This window comes from Melanerpes formicivorus, unplaced genomic scaffold (assembly GCF_026170545.1).
Source record: "Melanerpes formicivorus ecotype bairdi unplaced genomic scaffold, bMelFor1.0.p_v2 SCAF_15, whole genome shotgun sequence".
Classification (NCBI taxonomy): Eukaryota; Metazoa; Chordata; class Aves; order Piciformes; family Picidae; genus Melanerpes; species Melanerpes formicivorus.
In genome coordinates, this window is record NW_027142367.1 from 17,743,254 (window position 1) to 17,762,308 (window position 19,055).

Genomic DNA, 19,055 nt, shown 5'->3' on the forward strand with positions numbered 1-19,055 from the left:
ACAAACCACAGTGGATGTTCTTGAATATACAGATATTTATGGTTGGTTTTTTTAGTTTACACTGAGATATATACTTTTCCATAGTGTGTCTAAAAAGTAACATTGTTAGCAAATGCTCAAAATATTGATAACACCTATAGCCTACCTGCACACATAACCTGAATTTCATCCCCCAAATAAATGAAGATTTAATAACTACTACAATAGTTATTATGTAAGTGGGATCAGCATGAGCATTATCTACAGGTGGTTGAGGTTGAGTCATCGACCCTGGAGGCATTCAAGGGGAGATTGGACGTGGCACTTGGTGCCATGGTCTAGTCATGGGGTCTGTGTTGATAGGTTGGACTCGATGATCCCCGAGGTCCTTTCCAACCTAAGTGATACTGTGATACTGTGATACAAAGGCCCAGTTCTAGAATTCTTTGGTAGTTCAGTTGTACTCAAAGAATCTGGCAAAGTTGTATTGTTAGTACATGTATCCTTTTTCATAATTCTGTTTTTTATTTATCCACTCTAAGTTTGCAGATTCATTTAACTTTAATCCGCACAAATGGCTCCTAGTGAATTTTGACTGCTCTGCTATGTGGTGAGTATTACAGTAAAAGGAAACATTACAAGAAACAAAAATTGCATGTTAAGTTAGTCTACCTGTCTAGCAATCCACGCTTCTTTACATTTCTCTGTTGAAATTAGGAGTTCTGGATAGCTTTTGCTCCTGTAAATTATTTACAAAATCCACTCTTTCATTTCATACAAGCTTCAAAAAAGTAAAGTAGAGAAACAGACTTGAGCTCCACATGATCTAGAGAGACAGAAATTCTGAGAAGTCTGCATGTTCAAGCTGGCTCCATTTTGGGACTGTTTTAAAATGAACATTAAAACTCCCCATTATTTAAGGGTGTTAACGAACAGCATGCCATGCAGAGCTGTTTGTTATTTTCCATAAAATTTCTTTCTACTTGAGCCTAGATTCTTTTGAAGGCCTTTCCAAAAAATGATGAAAAGTAGATGACTTAAAAAAAGACGACACAGTTTTGTACTAATTTTCAGTTTCCTCAGATGGCAGCAGGTAGAGATTTTGCTATAAAAAGATGCCAAAATAGAAACCCATTAGACATACTTTGAAATTATGCAGTAATCATAGTAATAGTATAATAGCAGTAACAAAAATAGCCCACAATACACCATCCTGTTGTGTCCCACATTGGAATCTCCCAAACTCCATGTCTACCATCATCATTCTGGAGCCCCTATTACAAGAGGGATATGGAGGTGCTGAAACATGTCCAGAGAAGGGTCACGAGGATGATCAGAGGGCTGGAGCACCTCTCCTGTGAGGACAGACTGAAGGAGTTGGGGCTGTTCAGTCTGCAGAAGAGAAGGCTCCCAGGTGACCTAATTGTGGCCTTCCAGTATCTGAAGGGGGCCTACAAGAAGGCTGGGGAAGGACTTTTTAGGATCTCAGGTAGTGATAGGACTAGGGGGAATGGAATGAAGCTGGAGGTGGGGAGATTCAGGCTGGAGGTGAGGAGGTGGTTCTTCCCCATGAGAGTGGTGAAACCCTGGAATGGGTTGTCCAGGGAGGTGTTAGAGGCCCCGTCCCTGGAGGTGTTTAAGACCAGGCTGGACAAGGCTCTGGCCAGGCTGATCTAGTGTGGGGTGTCCCTGCCCATGGCAGGGGGGTTGGAACTAGATGATCCTTGTGGTCCCTTCCAACCCTGACTGATACTGTGATACTATGATACTATCATGACTAATGATGCTTGCTACCAAAACAGCTGTTCACTAAGAGAAGCCTATTTAGCAAAATAAATTAAAACATTAGTTCCAGTTACAATGGAACTAAATTTGCAAAAGTGAAAAACAATAGGTGAAAATGGAATGTTAAGAAGGAGATACTAAAACATCATTCAGAAAAAGGTCACCTTATTTAAAAGAAGAATGAATGCGAGACAGTGATCACTCAGTTGCCTCTGGTTAACCTTCGGCTCTTTTAATAGTCAGCAAAGCTGACCTTTCCACAAATACATAGATTGTTTAGGTAATACATTTTTTACTTTAGTAGTTTTTTTCTGATGGAGGCACTTCAAATATTCCAAGTAATTTGGTTATTTTCATTTTTCCTTAGAGTAAATGGGTTAAATTTTGATCTTGATTCGTCAGTAGCGGCAGTCCTTAACCCACGGCTTCAGTTTGTATGTACCTCATAATGATATGTCTCTCTCTGTATGTAGAAATAGGAAGATGATAACCTCCTCTCCTTTGGTAGTTTCTTCCATCTTTTTGTTATCACTCAAAGGCATTGTTAGCAAAATAGCCACTCGGGAATGAGACAATACACAATCATTCTCTTTAATGTCTGTAAGACAATTAGAGGTTAGAGTCCAGTCCCTGCCAGGTTAATTTCTCATTAATTCTGCCTTCCTTAAAGTCATAGAATCATAGAATGGTCCAGGCCAGAAGGGACATGTAGTCTGACCTCCCTGTGGAATTCTGCTAGAAGTATTTTACTAGGCTTTCCAGGAAAACAAGATATATACAATCCACTATAATATGGCCTGAAAGGCTGAAGGAACAATGTAAGAAAAAGTAACTGTGAAGGCTACATGGAAAGGATCCATGGGAATTACTAGCTATGGCATTGTAATAATATGGAAAGAGTTCAATGAACAGTGAACACCCTTTCAAAATCAGATTAAGCTGAGTTCCATTGACGTGCAGGATTCTAAGGCACCTGGACTCCTCAGTACATTCCCCAGTAAACACTCCCAATTAATTTCCCTGCAAATTAAGATGATCTAGTCATTAGATCTGTAATGTAATTATTTAACTACTCAGTGCATCATTGATGTCATTTGGGATTTAGAGGCAATGTCATTATGAACCTTTTGCAAAGTATTCTCAGATGTCTTGATGTATGTACAGAAAAGAATAGTCAGTTCCCTATAAAGATGACTTTAATATAGCCACTCCGATAGGGATCTATTTTCCGCATTCTAATCTTAGAATCCTTCAGAGGCTGTGCCTTGAAACTACCACTCAATTTTACCTGGCTTGTTTAATTGGTACCCTGGAATATTATGAAATAGGAAGAAGTGTCTTCTTTTGGAGAAAATGAGAGCTATATCCTTAGAAAGCCTTGGTATCTTTATTTTTCTACCACAGTTTACAGGGTTTAAGTATTTGGTAAGAAGGTGCATACAGGAAATGATTATCTGTAGATGGAAGTGAAATTTTCCTGTTTTAAAGGCAGCTTTTTGGTTGTTGCATCTGTCATTTTAAATGGACGAAATGGAGTGATGTGCAATCCAAGGAAGTCACTTTTCACAGATTTTTCACTACTTTACTTACCAGGACTTTTGTTGCTTTTTGTATTGCGAGCACTTAATGTGTGAATCTGTGCTACTCAAGCTCGATCTTAGTAGGTCTGTTAGCATAATAGCAAGCCTTAAAACACATCTAGTTTATTGGTGACATTTTTTAAATACATATTCACAATCCTTCAGTCAACCAGGGATATTTGCAAAGAAAGTTAAGAACATCACTTCCTTTCATTACCAGACCACAGAAGCACTTACTGCAAAGACATTTAAATACATATGGTGAGCCGTAGACATGGTGTATAAAGGTGCAACTCATCTGGTTCATTTTCTTTGATGTCCAGGATTTGGATTTATTTTAGTAATCCCTTTAGATTGTTTTTCATGGCTGCCAGATTAAGACCTGTGATGTTCCCAGATGGAACAGGCACTATCTTTTAAAAAGCAATAACATTGCCAAGGAAGTACAAGATGACAGAATCTTCCAAGTTAGATGTTCCATCAGAATCTGTTCCATTGTTCAGCACAGCCCATTACAGAAGACAAAAGGAAGCTCTCACAAGACAACTAATGATATTGCTTCTAACTTAGGTCAGGTGCATACAGAATATTTACCCTAGCTAAACCTGCTGTCAGTAAATTGTTTCTTCCTTCTGTCCAAAGGATGTTTCCAGCACACAAATAGGTTATTGTTTATATTGAGAGCGTTCTGAATAGCTTTTACTCCTATGAACTTTCCATACCTTAAGGCAAGTACTTAACTGTAAACCTTGGGACTTTCCAGACTGTTAGTGAGAGGAAGACTGTTTGTTTGTTTGAATAAATTGTATATGTGCAATTTTGATGTGGATGAGAGTGGGTGTATGTACCGGCCTGTGCGTTTATACATATCCACAAAAACCTTGGAAATCAGATTTTTACTGAGAAATCCACAATTTTACATTAAAAGATTAAAAAATGGAAAATCATAAGAGGTTTGATCTTTGCTCATTTACAGTATCCCCATGTTGACATAATTATTGCTTACTTTGTAATATATTTATAGGCCTAACATAATGATGTAGCGGTCTTTGCCTTTTTGATTTCTGATTTCTTCTTCCCAGTAAACTCCAGCATTTGTGGAGGTGAGTCAGTCTTACACACAGAGTGAAGCATGAAACAGGAAAATCTTGTTATTATCCACTGGTAAAACATAGCTTAGTCTGAAAGGCACACACTGGCTTTTGAACCTCAGTCCAGTAACACCACACACTACCTGGCAATACTGAGGTATACTTCTCAGTTCTGCCTTGTGCTGTAGTATGTCTGGCAGCAGGTATATATTGAATCAGCTATGGACAATGTGGTATGGGAGGGAAGCCTACGTCTGGACCAGGTGGCTCAACTCAGGCTAGATGTGAGGAGGAGGTTCTTCACCATGAGAGTGGTGAAACCCTGGAATGGGTTGTCCAGGGAGGTGGTCGAGGCCCCGTCCCTGGGGTGTTTAAGAGCAGGCTGGGTGAGGCTCTGGCCAGGCTGATCTAGTGTGGGGTGTCCCTGCCCATGGCAGGGGGGTTGGAACTAGATGATCCTTGTGGTCCCTTCCAACCCTGAATGATGCTATGATACTATGAACTCTAAGAGTGCTGCCACCACCACAATGTGGAAAGACCATGGCCAGCATCCACAAAACCTCATTGTGGCTATGCATAGTGTTTGGGAAGCTACAGCTCTTCCCACACAGCTTTGTACTGCAACAATTTAAAGGCAACTTCTGTTGACTGCAAACATTAACATTGCTTCAGCTAGTCTCACATTCTGGTGTGAGTGTCTAACACCATAAAAAGATCCTCTGTGTCTGTTTCTTGTCCGTTTTTAAACATGCAGTCATGCTGCCCATTCCTGCTGAGCCTTACACTTAACCACTTGTAAGTGGAGGACTGAGATGGCTGTGAAAAAGCACTGAAAATGGCACAGGCTGTGCTCAGGAAATGCACTAGTTTAAACACATGCAATTTTCCTTCAGTTCTTCTGGAACTTTAACCCCTAACATTTTAATTCTTAAATTTCTGATTTTTTTTCCTTTTTTTTTTATACAGGGTGAAAAAAAGATCAGATTTAACAGGTGCCTTTAAAATGGAACCCCTTTACCTGCAGCATCACCATCAGGAGTCTGGTAATTCTATAATCAAATGATACTATTATTAAGCTTGCTTGCATGCTGATATTTTATGGAAAAAATACTTAACATGAAAACTTAAAACTTCCTAAGATGTTTAGGATCCCATTTCTACTTTCATAGTACCCTAACAAGTTGAGCTTTTTAAAGTTCAAACACATCTAGTCAGATTTTTAGGTAATATGAAAAGCAACCAAAGGAAAACCATTTTATAAAGCATTATGTTAATACTTTTATATTGGGATTGTCTCAACTTACCACTGACTCTTTGTGGGAGAGTTGAAAAAAATCTTAATGATCTTTTTGCAGTCAAATAAACATATAAATAAACACATTATTGGATGCTGTGTATCAAGTCCCTCAACATGCCCTCCCCAACAGGTCTTTCGGCAGAATGATCATAGTATCATCATAGTATCAGTCAGGGTTGGAAGGGACCACAAGGATCATCCAGTTCCAACCCCCCTGCCATGGGCAGGGACACCCCACACTAGATCAGGCTGCCCAGAGCCTCGTCCAGCCTGCTCTTAAACACCTCCAGGGACGGGGCCTCGACCACCTCCCTGGACAACCCATTCCAGGGTTTCACCACTCTCATGGTGAAGAACCTCCTCACATCCAGCCTGAATCTCCCCACCTCCAGCTTCATTCCATTCCCCCTAGTCCTATCACTACCTGACATCCTGAGAAGTCCTTCCCCATTCTTCCTGGGGAAGGAAGATCTGATTTGCAAGATGTGATTTGGTTATAGAGTTTCTGAAGTCCATGACTCCTTTTCATAGCTCTGATTCAAATTTTCAAAACCCCATGTCAGGAGCAAACACTACCTGAAACTGCAAAGAAGGGCTGAGCTGCATTTGATATCTCTTCTCTAGTTTGACTGGAGCTACCTAGGCATTATTGTGTTACTTTCATGTTCTTACACTGATTGTAGTGAAAGCAGTAAGTGCAGGCTATTCATCCTGTACAAAACGCTCCTGAAAGCTCTTCACAAAATGCTCACAGAGAGCTTATAAACCTTAGGTCCTGTACAAAGCTCCTTAATGGGTTAGTGCTGCTCCTTGCACATACCTAGCAACTGCAGAATGCCATTTGCCATGCTGAAGCCTGTTTTTACACATTTGGTTATTAGCTGATTAATTGTGAAGAAGGTCACAGTAGTGCAGCATCAACACGTGCTGCAAATTCCCTCATAACTTTCTAAAGAGGGTGAATCACACATGGATGTTCTCTTGGAATTGCCAGTGCTGATCTGTGTTCATAAGGGTATTATGTGTATTGGAATTGCCAGTGCTGATCTGTGTTCATAAGGGTATTATGTGTATTTTCATATTTTCTCCACTATGGCTATGAACTCATTGATATTTAAATTAATACCATCTGGAACTCTACCATTCGCTAAGGGCCTTAGGAAAAATGGAATACTTTGCATTAATCCTAAACTGGCAGAAATTTTGCATTTTATTAAATGTTTGCATTACCAAACAATGCAAATATAGAACAGTGCCATAAACAGGAAAATGCAGTAACTCTGCAAAGGCTATATTGTCAAGAAAATATATATATATCCAAAATACCAGTTACATTAAATACACTCAAGTCACTAGTTTTTACTTCATACACATGAAAAACATTTTTCTCCAGGAGAAAAAAAATCCAAGCTTCACCAAACTGAAAATATGTTCATGTGTCAACTGACATTGGTGATTCAAGAACCCCTATGAGGAGAGGCTGAGGGAGCTGGGGTTGCTTAGCCTGGAGAAGAGGAGACTCAGGGGTGACCTTATCACTCTCTACAACTACCTGAAGGGAGGTTGTAGACAGGCGGATGATGGTCTCTTCTCCCAGGCAGCCAGCACCAGAACAAGAGGACACAGTCTCAGGCTGCGCCAGGGGAGGTTTAGGCTGGATGTTAGTAGGCTGTTCTATACAGAGAGAGTGCCCATTGGAATGGGCTGCCAGGGGAGGTGGTGGAGTCACCATCATTGGAGGTGTTCAGGAGGAGACTTGATGGGGTGCTTGGTGCCATGGGTTAGTTGTTTAGGTGGGTTGGATTGGTTGATGGGTTGGACACGATGATCTTGAAGGTCTCTTCCAACCTGGTTTATTCTATTCTATTCCGTTCTTAGATTTTCCCCAGGTTAAGTAACACCAGAACAAAATAAATCATTTCTTAAAACTTTCAGTGGCTTTCAGTGAGGCCACCTAGGTGACCTGAAAATTTTATCTTCCCCAGGTGGATAATAAGTTGTTCAGCTTTTGTCTTGCCTTCAGAAGCTCTGCTAACATGTTCCGTGATCTGGACATAAAGATTTCAAAGAGGTCAACTGATTACTGGCAGTCTTGTGACACAAATTCTTTCAGTGCTCTATTCCCACTTGCTATGAATTCTTCAAAGAGCTGGGCAACACTTTTTAAATCCCAGTGCCTCTCATTATAACTGTTACATTAAATCCACACTTATGCCTTCAATAAACATAGTGAAATTTGCCAAGGTGTTAGGCTGTTACAGTCCCTATTGATTGCTCTGTGATTTGTAGGATGTCAGCACTCCTGGAAATATTACTTGTTTAATGGAAGGTCTTATTTTCTGAGCATGTCTCAGGTCTGAGTATTCCCATCCTACAAGGCAAAGAAAGCAGCATTTTTGAATTCACTCCTCTCTCACTCAAGAATTTAAATGAGCAGAAAAATATCTCTCTCTGTAAGCAATTACTCTTAATAACCATATGGCAATTATGTATGCCCCCAAGGGGAAAGTCTTTACTTTGTCATTGATTATAATTTTATGTGATTTGCATCATCACACCAGGATGATTATACTAGCTTGCATGGCAACCCAAGATATAGGTCAAATCCTAATCACAGTGTTAGAAGAATGCAGCTTTACACTCTATTGTGAACACCACATATGTTCCCACAATGCAATTCCTCCTGCTTAAATACAGATGTAAGATTAAGTTTGTAACCAAGGACTAATCATTGATTGCATTCTGCTTCACAGCCTGTTGTGGATCATTAGACGTAGCCCTTCACAGGAGTGTAAAATTATTTATCTGTCACCAACTGCTTTCTCTTTTGCTACCAGGCTTGCAGCTATTAAATAAAACATGGCTGCTACAATGCAGGAGAATGTGACTGTTACAAAACTATCTTGTTACCAAGCTGAGACAACCATGTTAATTTCCTGAACTCCAGGAAGAGGTTAATGATTGGTTCTTGTTGTGTGTGGTTTTTTTCATCTGGAAAATAATCTACTGACAGGTTAAAGAACCAAATGGCTTTATGTTGCAAGGAGGAAGGGCCATGGTTTCTAATGTCTTTTGCCTATGTAGATGAAAAAACATTGGCAATAGAGCTTGTAATACAAGAAATACAGTGGGGTTTTGTTGTTTTGTTTTTCCCTCATAGAGAATCTAAAGACTGAGAATTATGTATAGGTGATAGACTGGTCATACTCAGAAGCTAGAGTTCTAGATAGCATCTTGTGGTTCACAATTCCAGGGTCACTTAGTACTCACCATACTTTTGTATGAGCTTATACTCCAGCACAGAGTAATAAATCAGGGTAAGAAACTAAGCAGATGCTTCCATATTTTCCTAAAGAAGTGCTTTACATTTTATGTCAGTTTAATTTCCATTAGTGGCTTACTCCAAGCAATCTAATTTTATATTATGGTTTCCTTTATTGTGAAATCAGTCACTTGTTAGATATGCTAAAGGATTAGCCACAAATGTAAGAATGAGTATAAAAGGTAGTTAGAAGTAGATTGTTTTACAAAAAGTTACCAGTTTGCTTGGGTAAATAGAGGGAGTTTGAAGAGTCTGCAAGCTGTTGAAAACAAAATTAAATAGACATTTTATCTACTGCTTCTTTTCCTTACAAGAAGAAAATAAACACAGTAATTAATCCATCATCTCCACAGTATCTGCAGGATGTAACAGACAGGAAAATTGTATTTCTTCTCCTGTAAACTGTTCAATTTGTCAGTGGTATATTCTGAATAGTTAGGGAACAAAACTTATTACAAGCACCTTCCTTTAGCTCGCTGCCAAGTATCCTGCTAGGTATTTAGTAGTGCTGTTGACGCTGATGATGCTGAGGGATAGCTAAGATACAGCTTTTTCAATAACATTAGAATGATTGAAGTCTTTGGCTGTTGTCATGAAGTAATATGAATGTTTCTCCTTTAACTTCCAGGCCTTGTAACAGATTATCGGGTAAGTACAGCATCAATGAAAAAAATAGTATTATGACTTGTCTATACTGGCATTTTCAGGACTTTCATTTTTCATTGCTGTCATAAACCTCAAAGCTTTATGCTGCTTTCTTGGAAAGAAGCAGCTTGCTGAATTTGTAACATTGCTCAAACTGAAACTTTACTGTTTGAAGAAAAAAATTGTTTAGAGGCAGGAAATTGCCTTGCATGTGCAACATCCCAAGGGTTAGGGAGGAGTACTGTGTCCAGTTCTGGGCCCTTCAGTTTAGGAAGGAGGTTGACTTGCTGGAGCGTGTCCAGAGAAGGGCAACAAAGTTGGTGAGGGGCTTGGAACACAGCCCTGTGAGGAGAGGCTGAGGGAGCTGGGGTTGCTTAGCCTGGAGAAGAGGAGACTCAGGGGTGACCTTATTGCTCTCTACAACTACCTGAAGGGAGGTTGTAGACAGGCAGAGGTTGGTCTCTTCTCCCAGGCAGCCAGCACCAGAACAAGAGGACACAGCATCAGGCTGTGCCAGGGGAGGTTCAGGCTGGAGGTCAGGAGGAAGTTTTACACAGAGAGAGTGATTGTCCATTGGAATGGGCTGCCCGGGGAGGTGGTGGAATCACCATCACTGGAGGTGTTCAGGAGGAGACTTGACAGGGTGCTTGGTTGCATGGGTTAGTTGATTAGGTGGTGTTGGATGACAGGTTGGACGTGATGATCTTGAAGGTCTCTTCCAACCTGGCCTATTCTATTCTATTCTATTCTATTCTATTCTATTCTATTCTATTCTATTCTATTCTAAATAGAAATGTACTAAAAGTATTTTTTTTTCTTACCATAGTGAATAATATAATTCTATTTTTTTTTCATGTATATGCTTTTTAATATGTAACCAATGGAAACAGTGCTGTGTTAAAATGGCAGATGTGCCCATCATTGTATATGCTAGCCCCACAACTGTAAATGTGCATGAGCTTCTAAGGTATTTTCTTAAAACCTTTGGGGAGGCCTCTGGATGCACAAAGAAAATTTGACTTGCCTTGTAACCCCACCCTTCCATTCTGAAGCCAATCACCTTTTTTAATTCTAATCTGAAAATCTGGAATATGAACCAGTCAAACTAGCACTTTAACTAAGAATAGATATTTCTCCTGTTATTTGAGGCACCTAGGATGTGGCACTGTGATAAGCTTCAAAATCATCACAGAATGTACATTTTCTGCAGTGTCACTGCAACGATGACTTCTAATGTGGATGACCTCCCTTCTCCCTGGCTTTGCAGCACTGGCAAATCCCCCTGGGCAGGAGGTTCCGATCCCTGAAGCTCTGGTTCGTGCTGAGGATCTATGGGGTCACTGGGCTGCAGAAGCACATTCGCAAGGTAACTGGAATTTCCTTTCTTGGGTAACGTGTTGCGGGATGGCACAGGAAAATATGAGGGCTACCTATCTACATTCCATGATGCATAGAGGACAGGGAGGTGATTCAAAACAGCCAGCATGGATTTACTAGGGGCAAATCCTGCCTTATCGACCTAGAGGCTTTCTGTGATAAAGTGACTAGATCAGTGGACAAGGGCTGACTTAAGGATGTGATCTATCTGGACTTCTGCAAGGGCTTTGACACAGCCTCCCACAACATCCTACTTGCCAAGTTGGAGAGATATGGATTTGATGGGTGGACTGTTCAGTAGATGAGGAACTGGCTGTATGGTCACATCCAGAGGGTAGTGAACAATGGCTTGAAGTCCAGATGGAGTGCAGTGACAAGTAGTGTCCTTCAGGGGTCTGTACTGGGATCTGTATTGTTCAATGTTTTTATCAATGCTATAGATATTGGGATTGAGTGCACCGTCAGCAAGTTTGCAGACGACACCAAACTGAGGGGGGGTGTTGATATACCATAGGGACAGGATGTCTTCCAGGGGGACCTGGACAAGCTGGAGAGGTGGCCCACGTGAATCTCATGAAGTTCAACAAGAGCAAGTGCAGAGTCCTGCGCCTGGGTCAGAACATTCCTCATTGTCAGTATAGGCTGGGGGAGGAGGTGATAGAAAGTAGCCCTTTGGAAAAGGAATTGGGGGTGCTGATGGCCAAGAAGCTGGACATGAGCAGACTGTGTGAACTTGCAGCCCAGAAGGCAAATCACATCCTGGGCTGCATCAAAGGAAGCATGGCCAGCAGATCCATAGAGGTGATTCTGTCACTTTGCTCTTGTAAGACCACACCTGGAGTATGTGTGCAGCTCTGGTGCACTGAATACAGGAAGGACATGGACCTGATGGATTGGGTCCAGACAAGGGCCACAAACACGATCAGGGTGCTGGAGCACCTCTGCTACAAAGACAGACTAAGAGAGTGGGTTGTTCAGCCTGGAGAAGAGATGGCTCCGGGGAGACCTAATAGCAGCCTTCCAGTACCTGAAGGGGGTCTACAAGAAGGATGGAGAGAGACTGTTTACAAAGGCCTGAAGTGATAGGACAAGGGGCAGAGGTTTCAAACTAGAGTAGATTTAGATTGGATGTTAGCAACAAGTTCTTTACCACGAGTGTGGTGGAACACTGGAACAGGTTGCCCAGGGAAGTAGTTGAGGCCTCCTCTTTGGAGATACTCAAGGTGAGGCTCGACAGGACTGTGGGCAACCTGATCTAGTAGGGGATGTCCCTGCTTACTGCAGAGAGGTTGGACTAGATGATCTTTGGAGGTCCCTTCCAACCCAAACCATTCTGTGATTCTAGGACTTCTGTATGTGACAGAAAGCACAGGCTACACAGGCTTTTAGACAGCTCAGTTCAATAGCAGTGCTGCTCTTTTACTTCACAGTATTGTATCACAGCAGGATCACAACTGTTACCAGATTTGTGTTAATCTTTAGGGAAGACAAGTCTGGGAATTTGGAATTTCTACAGTGTGGGACCATAATTCCCTCTCAAATTAAGCCATAGAGGGTCCATGATTTTATTGCAGAAAAACGTGTTTATTAATTACGTATTTGTTTTATTAGTGTGCACACACTGATGGCATGTTTGGATTAAGGGACACAGTAACTTATGGGGCATGTCTAACTCTGCTGCTTCTTTGTTTCTTCATTAAAATGCATCTTTTTAAAATTTAAAAAAGAGAAAGTGTACAATCTGCAGTTTGTTAACATTGTTATGAATAAATACTAAGTTTATTCTTGACATAAATCCAAGGGATCTGGTACCAGTCTAAATTATATATATATATATATATATATATATATATATATATATATATATACACATATATATACCTCCTCTTTAATAAGGTGAAATTCATAGTTTACCTGCATGTCTTGAAAAGTTAAAGCACGTGTCCTCCTCTGACTTAACTGCCATGCTCACGTTCAGAGTGTGAATACAGATCTTGGACTCACAGAGGCAAGCGTAAAAAAAACCTTCCGTATTAGAGGTTGAACTTCCAGGCTTAATAATATTTAACTTTATTTTGTTTAATTATGTTTGGTTGCAACAATCTTTGTAAAGGCAATTCAGGGTAATAGCTTACAGTTCAAAGGTGCAAGGGCCTTGGGTATGTCAAGTAAATTTATTACAGGTGAAACCAGTTATATCGCCACTTTCTCTTGCGTCCAGTTCAGTATAAGCCAAAGCACTTGGTGCCCCCCAGTGGCTCCACACATTATTGCTACTTGTTAAGGCGCTGTGGATCACACAATCGTTTCAGTTGGAAAAACTATTAAGACCATTGAGTCCAGCCAGTACAAAACTTTACTTCCATCCAGGCATGAACACAAAATACTTCTGGAATGCTCATTTGTTATTTATTGAATAGTCTTTATTTCCCCTTGTATTTTAAATTATTTTTCCTTTCTAATTCTTAAAAAGTCCATTAGTGCAAATAATGCACTTAAATACCTGCCATAGGACATACAGCATGGCTCCAGAGTTTTCTTGTACTAAGTGCTTGCAGTAATCCAAATCTTCCATTTTTGTTTCATTTGGTTCATACCCAGGTAAATTTGTATTGACTTCCATTGGTGATTACATTCAGCTGAACGTTTGTGACATTTTCATCTCATTGAACATGTTGGGGTTTTTTTGTAGCTTTGATCTCCAAGACCTAGCATATGCAGTATAAAATTTCGCAGAGCTGTGTAAAATGCAGAAACATAGTTAAGTCTCAGAACATGAGGACAGGAGATAGGGGAGGCCTGTGGATGTGGTCTACCTGGACTTCAGCAAGGCCTTTGACACCGTCCCCCACAGCAAACTGCTGACTAAGCTGTCAGCCCGTGGATTGGACCATTACACTCTGTGCTGGGTTAGGAACTGGCTGGAGGGCCAGGCCCAGAGAGTGGTAGTGAACGGTGCCACATCCAGCTGGAGGCCAGTCACTAGTGGTGTCCCCCAGGGATCAGTGCTGGGCCCTGTCCTCTTCAACATCTTCATTGATGATCTGGATGAGGGGGTCGAGTCAGTCATCAGCAAGTTTGCAGATGACACAAAGTTAGGAGCAGATGTTAGTCAGTTAGAGGGTAGAAAGGCTCTGCAGAGGGACCTCGACTGACTGGACAGATGGGCAGAGTCCAATGGGATGGCATTCAACAAGTCCAAGTGCCGAGTGCTGCACTTTGGCTACAGCAATCCCATGCAGAGCTACAGGCTGGGGTCAGAGTGGCTGGAGAGTTCCCAAACAGAGAGGGACCTGGGGGTGCTGATCGACAGCCACCTGAATATGAGCCAGCAGTGTGCCCAGGCAGCCAAGAGGGCCAATGGCATCCTGGCCTGCATCAAGAACAGTGTGGCCAGCAGGAGCAGGGAGGTCATAGTGCCCCTGTACTCTGCTCTGGTTAGGCCACACCTTGAGTACTGTGTCCAGTTCTGGGCCCCTCAGTTTAAGAAGGACATCGAAACACTTGAACGTGTCCAGAGAAGGGCAACAAGGCTGGGGAGAGGCCTTGAACACAAGCCCTATGAGGAGAGGCTGAGGGAGCTGGGATTGTTTAGCCTGGAGAAGAGGAGGCTCAGGGGTGACCTCATTGCCCTCTACAATTACCTGAAGGGTGGTTGTAGCCAGGAAGGGGTTGGTCTCTTCTCCCATGCAACCAGCACCAGAACAAGAGGACACAGTCTCAAGCTGTGCCAGGGGAGGTTTAGACTCGAGGTGAGGAGGAAGTTCTTCACCGAGCGAGTCATTCGTCATTGGGATGTGCTGCCCAGGGAGGTGGTGGAGTCACCGTCCCTGGAGGCATTCAAGAGGGGATTGGACGTGGCACTTGGTGCCATGGTCTAGGCATGGGGTCTGTGTTGATAGGTTGGACTCGATGATTCTCGAGGTCCTTTCCAACCTAAGTGATACTGTGATACTGTAAAAGATCACTGCAACACATGCACATACTTCACATGTGTTTTCCATGTGGTTATGCTTACAGCTGTATATGTATACATATACTGATGGTCAATTTTTATAGCTGTAAACTTGTGCTGTTTATATTAGCAGAACATTCAAATGCCTTGGAAAGGATTAGGCATCTTATTGGTCTCACTGCTGACTCAAAGAGTTTTCAGTCTAATTTTAGAAGAAGATCATAAATGGATGTAACACACAGCAGAGAGGAAGTGGTACTAACATCAGGATTAGCTGTTTGCCTAGGACACCAGCGTGCCCAATAGGAAGGTTTTGAAGAAATGTTTTGATTCAATATAAACAATGTTTTCCTATTTTGAGAAATAAACAAACATCAGAAAGCTATGATTAAGATTGCAAAATGGGTTGGGTTTCTTTTTGTTTTGTTTCTGTAATTCCTGTTTTGTGTTGTTCTTGCCCTTTGGGGAAATTCCCCTGAGATTAAACATTTCGTGTTTCATATTTGTTTGACAACTGTCCTTTGACTTAAAAAAAAGCAAAGTGCAAAAGCTGGAAAAGACATGTGCTTAGTTGTTTGGTTTTGTAAAGTTATTTGCAATCATATCAAAACTAGAATAAACCTTTATTTAGAATAAACCTTTATGTAGAATAAACCTTTATTTAGAATGAACCAAACCAGGTTGGAAGAGACCTTCAAGATCATCGTGTCCAACCCATCAACCAATCCAACCCACCCAAACAGCTAACCTATGGCACCAAGCACCCCATCAAGTCTCCTCCTGAACACCTCCAATGACGGCAACTCCACCACCTCCTTGGGCAGCCCATTCCAATGGGCAATCACTCTTTCTGTATAGAACTTCTTCCTAACATCCAACCTGAACCTCCCCTGGCGCAGCCTGAGACTGTGTCCTCTTGTTCTGGTACTGGGTGCCTGGGAGAAGAGACCAACATCCGCCTGTCTACAACCTCCCTTCAGGTAGTTGTAGAGAGTGATAAGGTCACCCCTGAGTCTCCTCTTCTCCAGGCTGAGCAATCCCAGCTCCCTCAGCCTCTCCTCATAGGGCTGTGTTCCAAGCCCCTCACCAACTTCGTTGCCCTTCTCTGGACTCGTTCCAGCAAGTCAACCTCCTTCCTAAACTTAGGGGCCCAGAACTGGACACAGGACTCGAGGTGTGGCCTAACCAGTACAGTGTACAGGGGCAGAATGACCTCCCTGCTCCTGCTGGCCACACTGTTCCTGATGCAGGCCAGGATGCCATTGGCCCTCCTGGCTGCCTGGGCACACTGCAGGCTCATGTTCAGCCTGCTATCGACCAGTACCCCCAGGTCCCTCTCTACCTGGCTGCTCTCCAGCCACTCTGACCCCAGCCTGTAGCACTGCATGGGGTTGTTGTGGCCAATGTGCAGAACCTGGCACTTGGATGTGTTCAATCTCCTGCCCTTGGACTCTGCCCATCTGTCCAGCCTGTCGAGGTCTCTCTGCAGATCCTCTCTATCCTCCAGCAGATCAACTCCTGCCCCCAGCTTGGTGTCATCAGCAAATTTACTGATGATGGACTCAATGCCCTCATCCAGATCATCAGTAAAAATGTTAAAGAGCACAGGGCCCAGCACTGATCCTTGGGGTGCACCACTGGTGCCTGGCCGCCAGCTGGCTGTGGCACCATTCACCACCACTCTCTAGGCTCGGCCCTCCAGCCAGTTCCTAACCCATCGCAGTGTGCTCCCGTCCAAGCCATGGGCTGACAGCTTGGCCAGGAGTTTGCTATGGGGGACTTAGGAACTTCTAAACATTTTAGATGATGCTAATAATTTTTTGTGTAGACTGGCTATTCCACAAAGACAAGCTTTAATTCTGACAGCTGGTTGCTGTTGTAGTTTCATCTTTTTATTATTCTTTTTTAGAGTAGTGAGCACTAAACTGCTGATAGCCAGGGAGAGGGGGGGCTTGGTAAGGTACTACAGGTACCTGATGATGATAGGGGCTCTCTTTTACTAAGTGCTTTTGAATTCATTTTCTGCTTGGAAGAAAGTGAAATGTGGTATGAATATGTAAGCTTCACTGACTGATGTTAAGACTTTCCAGCTGGTTGTTAACATGCCTGTTGGTATTCTTCCTATTTATTTGATTTTGGAAGAGCACTGGTTTCCTGTGTGTCAAAATAATAGTTCTGGCTTGGTGTCCAATGTCATTCCTTTCCCCACCCCCAGTAACTACTAAACAAGTTGGCTGAGATTTCCTAACCATATTCTTGGTTATGCTGCCAGTCCCTTTCTTTTTAACAGAACCTTAACAGCCAGCTCAGAAGAGTGAGCAAGTTATCCACTTCTTTAAAGTGATTCTCATATTAAATGAACTATTCTAAAAAGCACAACTTTCCAGCTTCTTTTGCACTGGAATTGTGATTGTTTTCTTTATGTAAATCAGTGCACCTACTCCTTTCCCCATAGAAACTTTCGGACTCCCTAGCCATACCCAGCAAAAACTGTCAGTAGTAAGAAAATCGAAAGAATGATTACTGTTATTATAGACTTGGACAAAACTGTGATGAAATGTTTCTCTGAGAACCAAACAAGTGCTGCCTAAGACAGACTGAGCTATTAATGCAGTAATGGCTCAGTATGGTCTCTGGAAGCCACAAATGGGATGAAAGTTGACAAAATCAGATGGTGATATGTAAGCATTATGACATATCAGAAGAGGGAACAGAGAAAAGACATTAGGGATGGAAACAATATAGCACATATTTTCTCTTGACTATCAAATTTATACAATGTAGTTACTACTTTTTTCTTCTCAGCATGTCAAGCTGTCACATCTATTTGAAAACCTAGTCCTTCAGGATGAAAGATTTGAGATCTGTGCTGAGGTTGTCTTGGGACTGGTGTGTTTTCGTCTGAAGGTAAGGCAGCTCAGGCCTCCTGTTTCTTTGTCACGTTTTGTGGCAATATGATAATTGCAATTGAATATAGCCTTTGTAGTTGCTTTACTTTATTTATTAAGGAAAATAAAAGGAGTTCCTGTAGATCAAAGCAGATCAATGGAAGACAATATTGTTAAAAATTATTTGAATGATGAAGATAACTCAAATGTATTATGGTATGGAAATACCACAGTCAAAGCAGACAAATGGTCTACTCAGTCATGCAAAATGTTATGTGCTATGCTTGAGAGGCTTTGGTGAAGATGATTTAAAAAATATGTTTCCCTAGACATTTGTAGATGATGTGTGAGAATATGTGTGTGCATTACATATTTCTTGTCAATTTTCTGTGGGCATATTTAAAGTTCCATTATGTTTATCTATATAATGGCTATAATGAGTGAAGATTAGAGCAGCAGAGACTTTTTGTTTTCCTTAAGGAATACATTGTAATTTATAAAATCCAGCAGTCAGACTGGGCAAATTGGAGCATGATATGAGTAAGAGTAGGTTGCACAGGAGGCCAGCTTCCCAATGGCCCTTGGACCTGGTCTGGTTTTTTCCTGAACATGATCCTTTTTTTCCTCTCTGCTTTTTTACCCCCCCCAAATCTCTGTAAAGGCCAAGTTGACTGACATAGAGATCTTGCCCAATAGAAACTAGACAACTCACTCTGCACTCAGAGCATAAGAGGGCTCGCTTGTCTAATCAGCTATTAAGCTTTATTTTAAGTAAAGGACTCATTTAATAAAGGAGCTCACAACTGAAGCCTCAGTGAAGGGCTGGATTGTGTGAATCCGAACATTAAGCAACGACAATAACAGCAGTGGTGTTTTCTAGTTCACATGATACCTAAAAGAGCTTTTAGCTTTTCTGAAGGCTCAGAACTGCATCTTGGCTCCTGGGTAGTATGGTTATTTCTACTTCTCACAAATGCCTTTCTCAGCCATTCTGTTGCCCCAGTTACCCCAGTTTGATGCAATTTGCTGAAGGAGCTAACAAATCTTTAACAATGAATCAATGGTGGCACAGGTTCTGTAATAGGAAAATGGGTTTATCTTCATTTATGTTGTTTCAAAAATAAACAAACCAAAAA

The 19,055-nt window shown here is 41.7% G+C and overlaps 1 protein-coding gene across 2 annotated transcripts in view; it reads left to right on the plus strand.

Moving 5' to 3' along the window:
* DDC (dopa decarboxylase) overlaps positions 1-19,055 on the plus strand; it is a 74,795-nt gene that overhangs the window by 50,805 nt on the left and 4,935 nt on the right. For both annotated transcript variants that reach the window (XM_068147710.1, XM_068147709.1), the window contains exons 9-13: positions 522-589; positions 5,402-5,478; positions 9,683-9,702; positions 10,967-11,065; positions 17,837-17,938. In XM_068147710.1, coding sequence (XP_068003811.1) covers positions 522-589; positions 5,402-5,478; positions 9,683-9,702; positions 10,967-11,065; positions 17,837-17,938 — 366 coding nt within the window. The remainder of the gene's footprint in view (positions 1-521; positions 590-5,401; positions 5,479-9,682; positions 9,703-10,966; positions 11,066-17,836; positions 17,939-19,055) is intronic.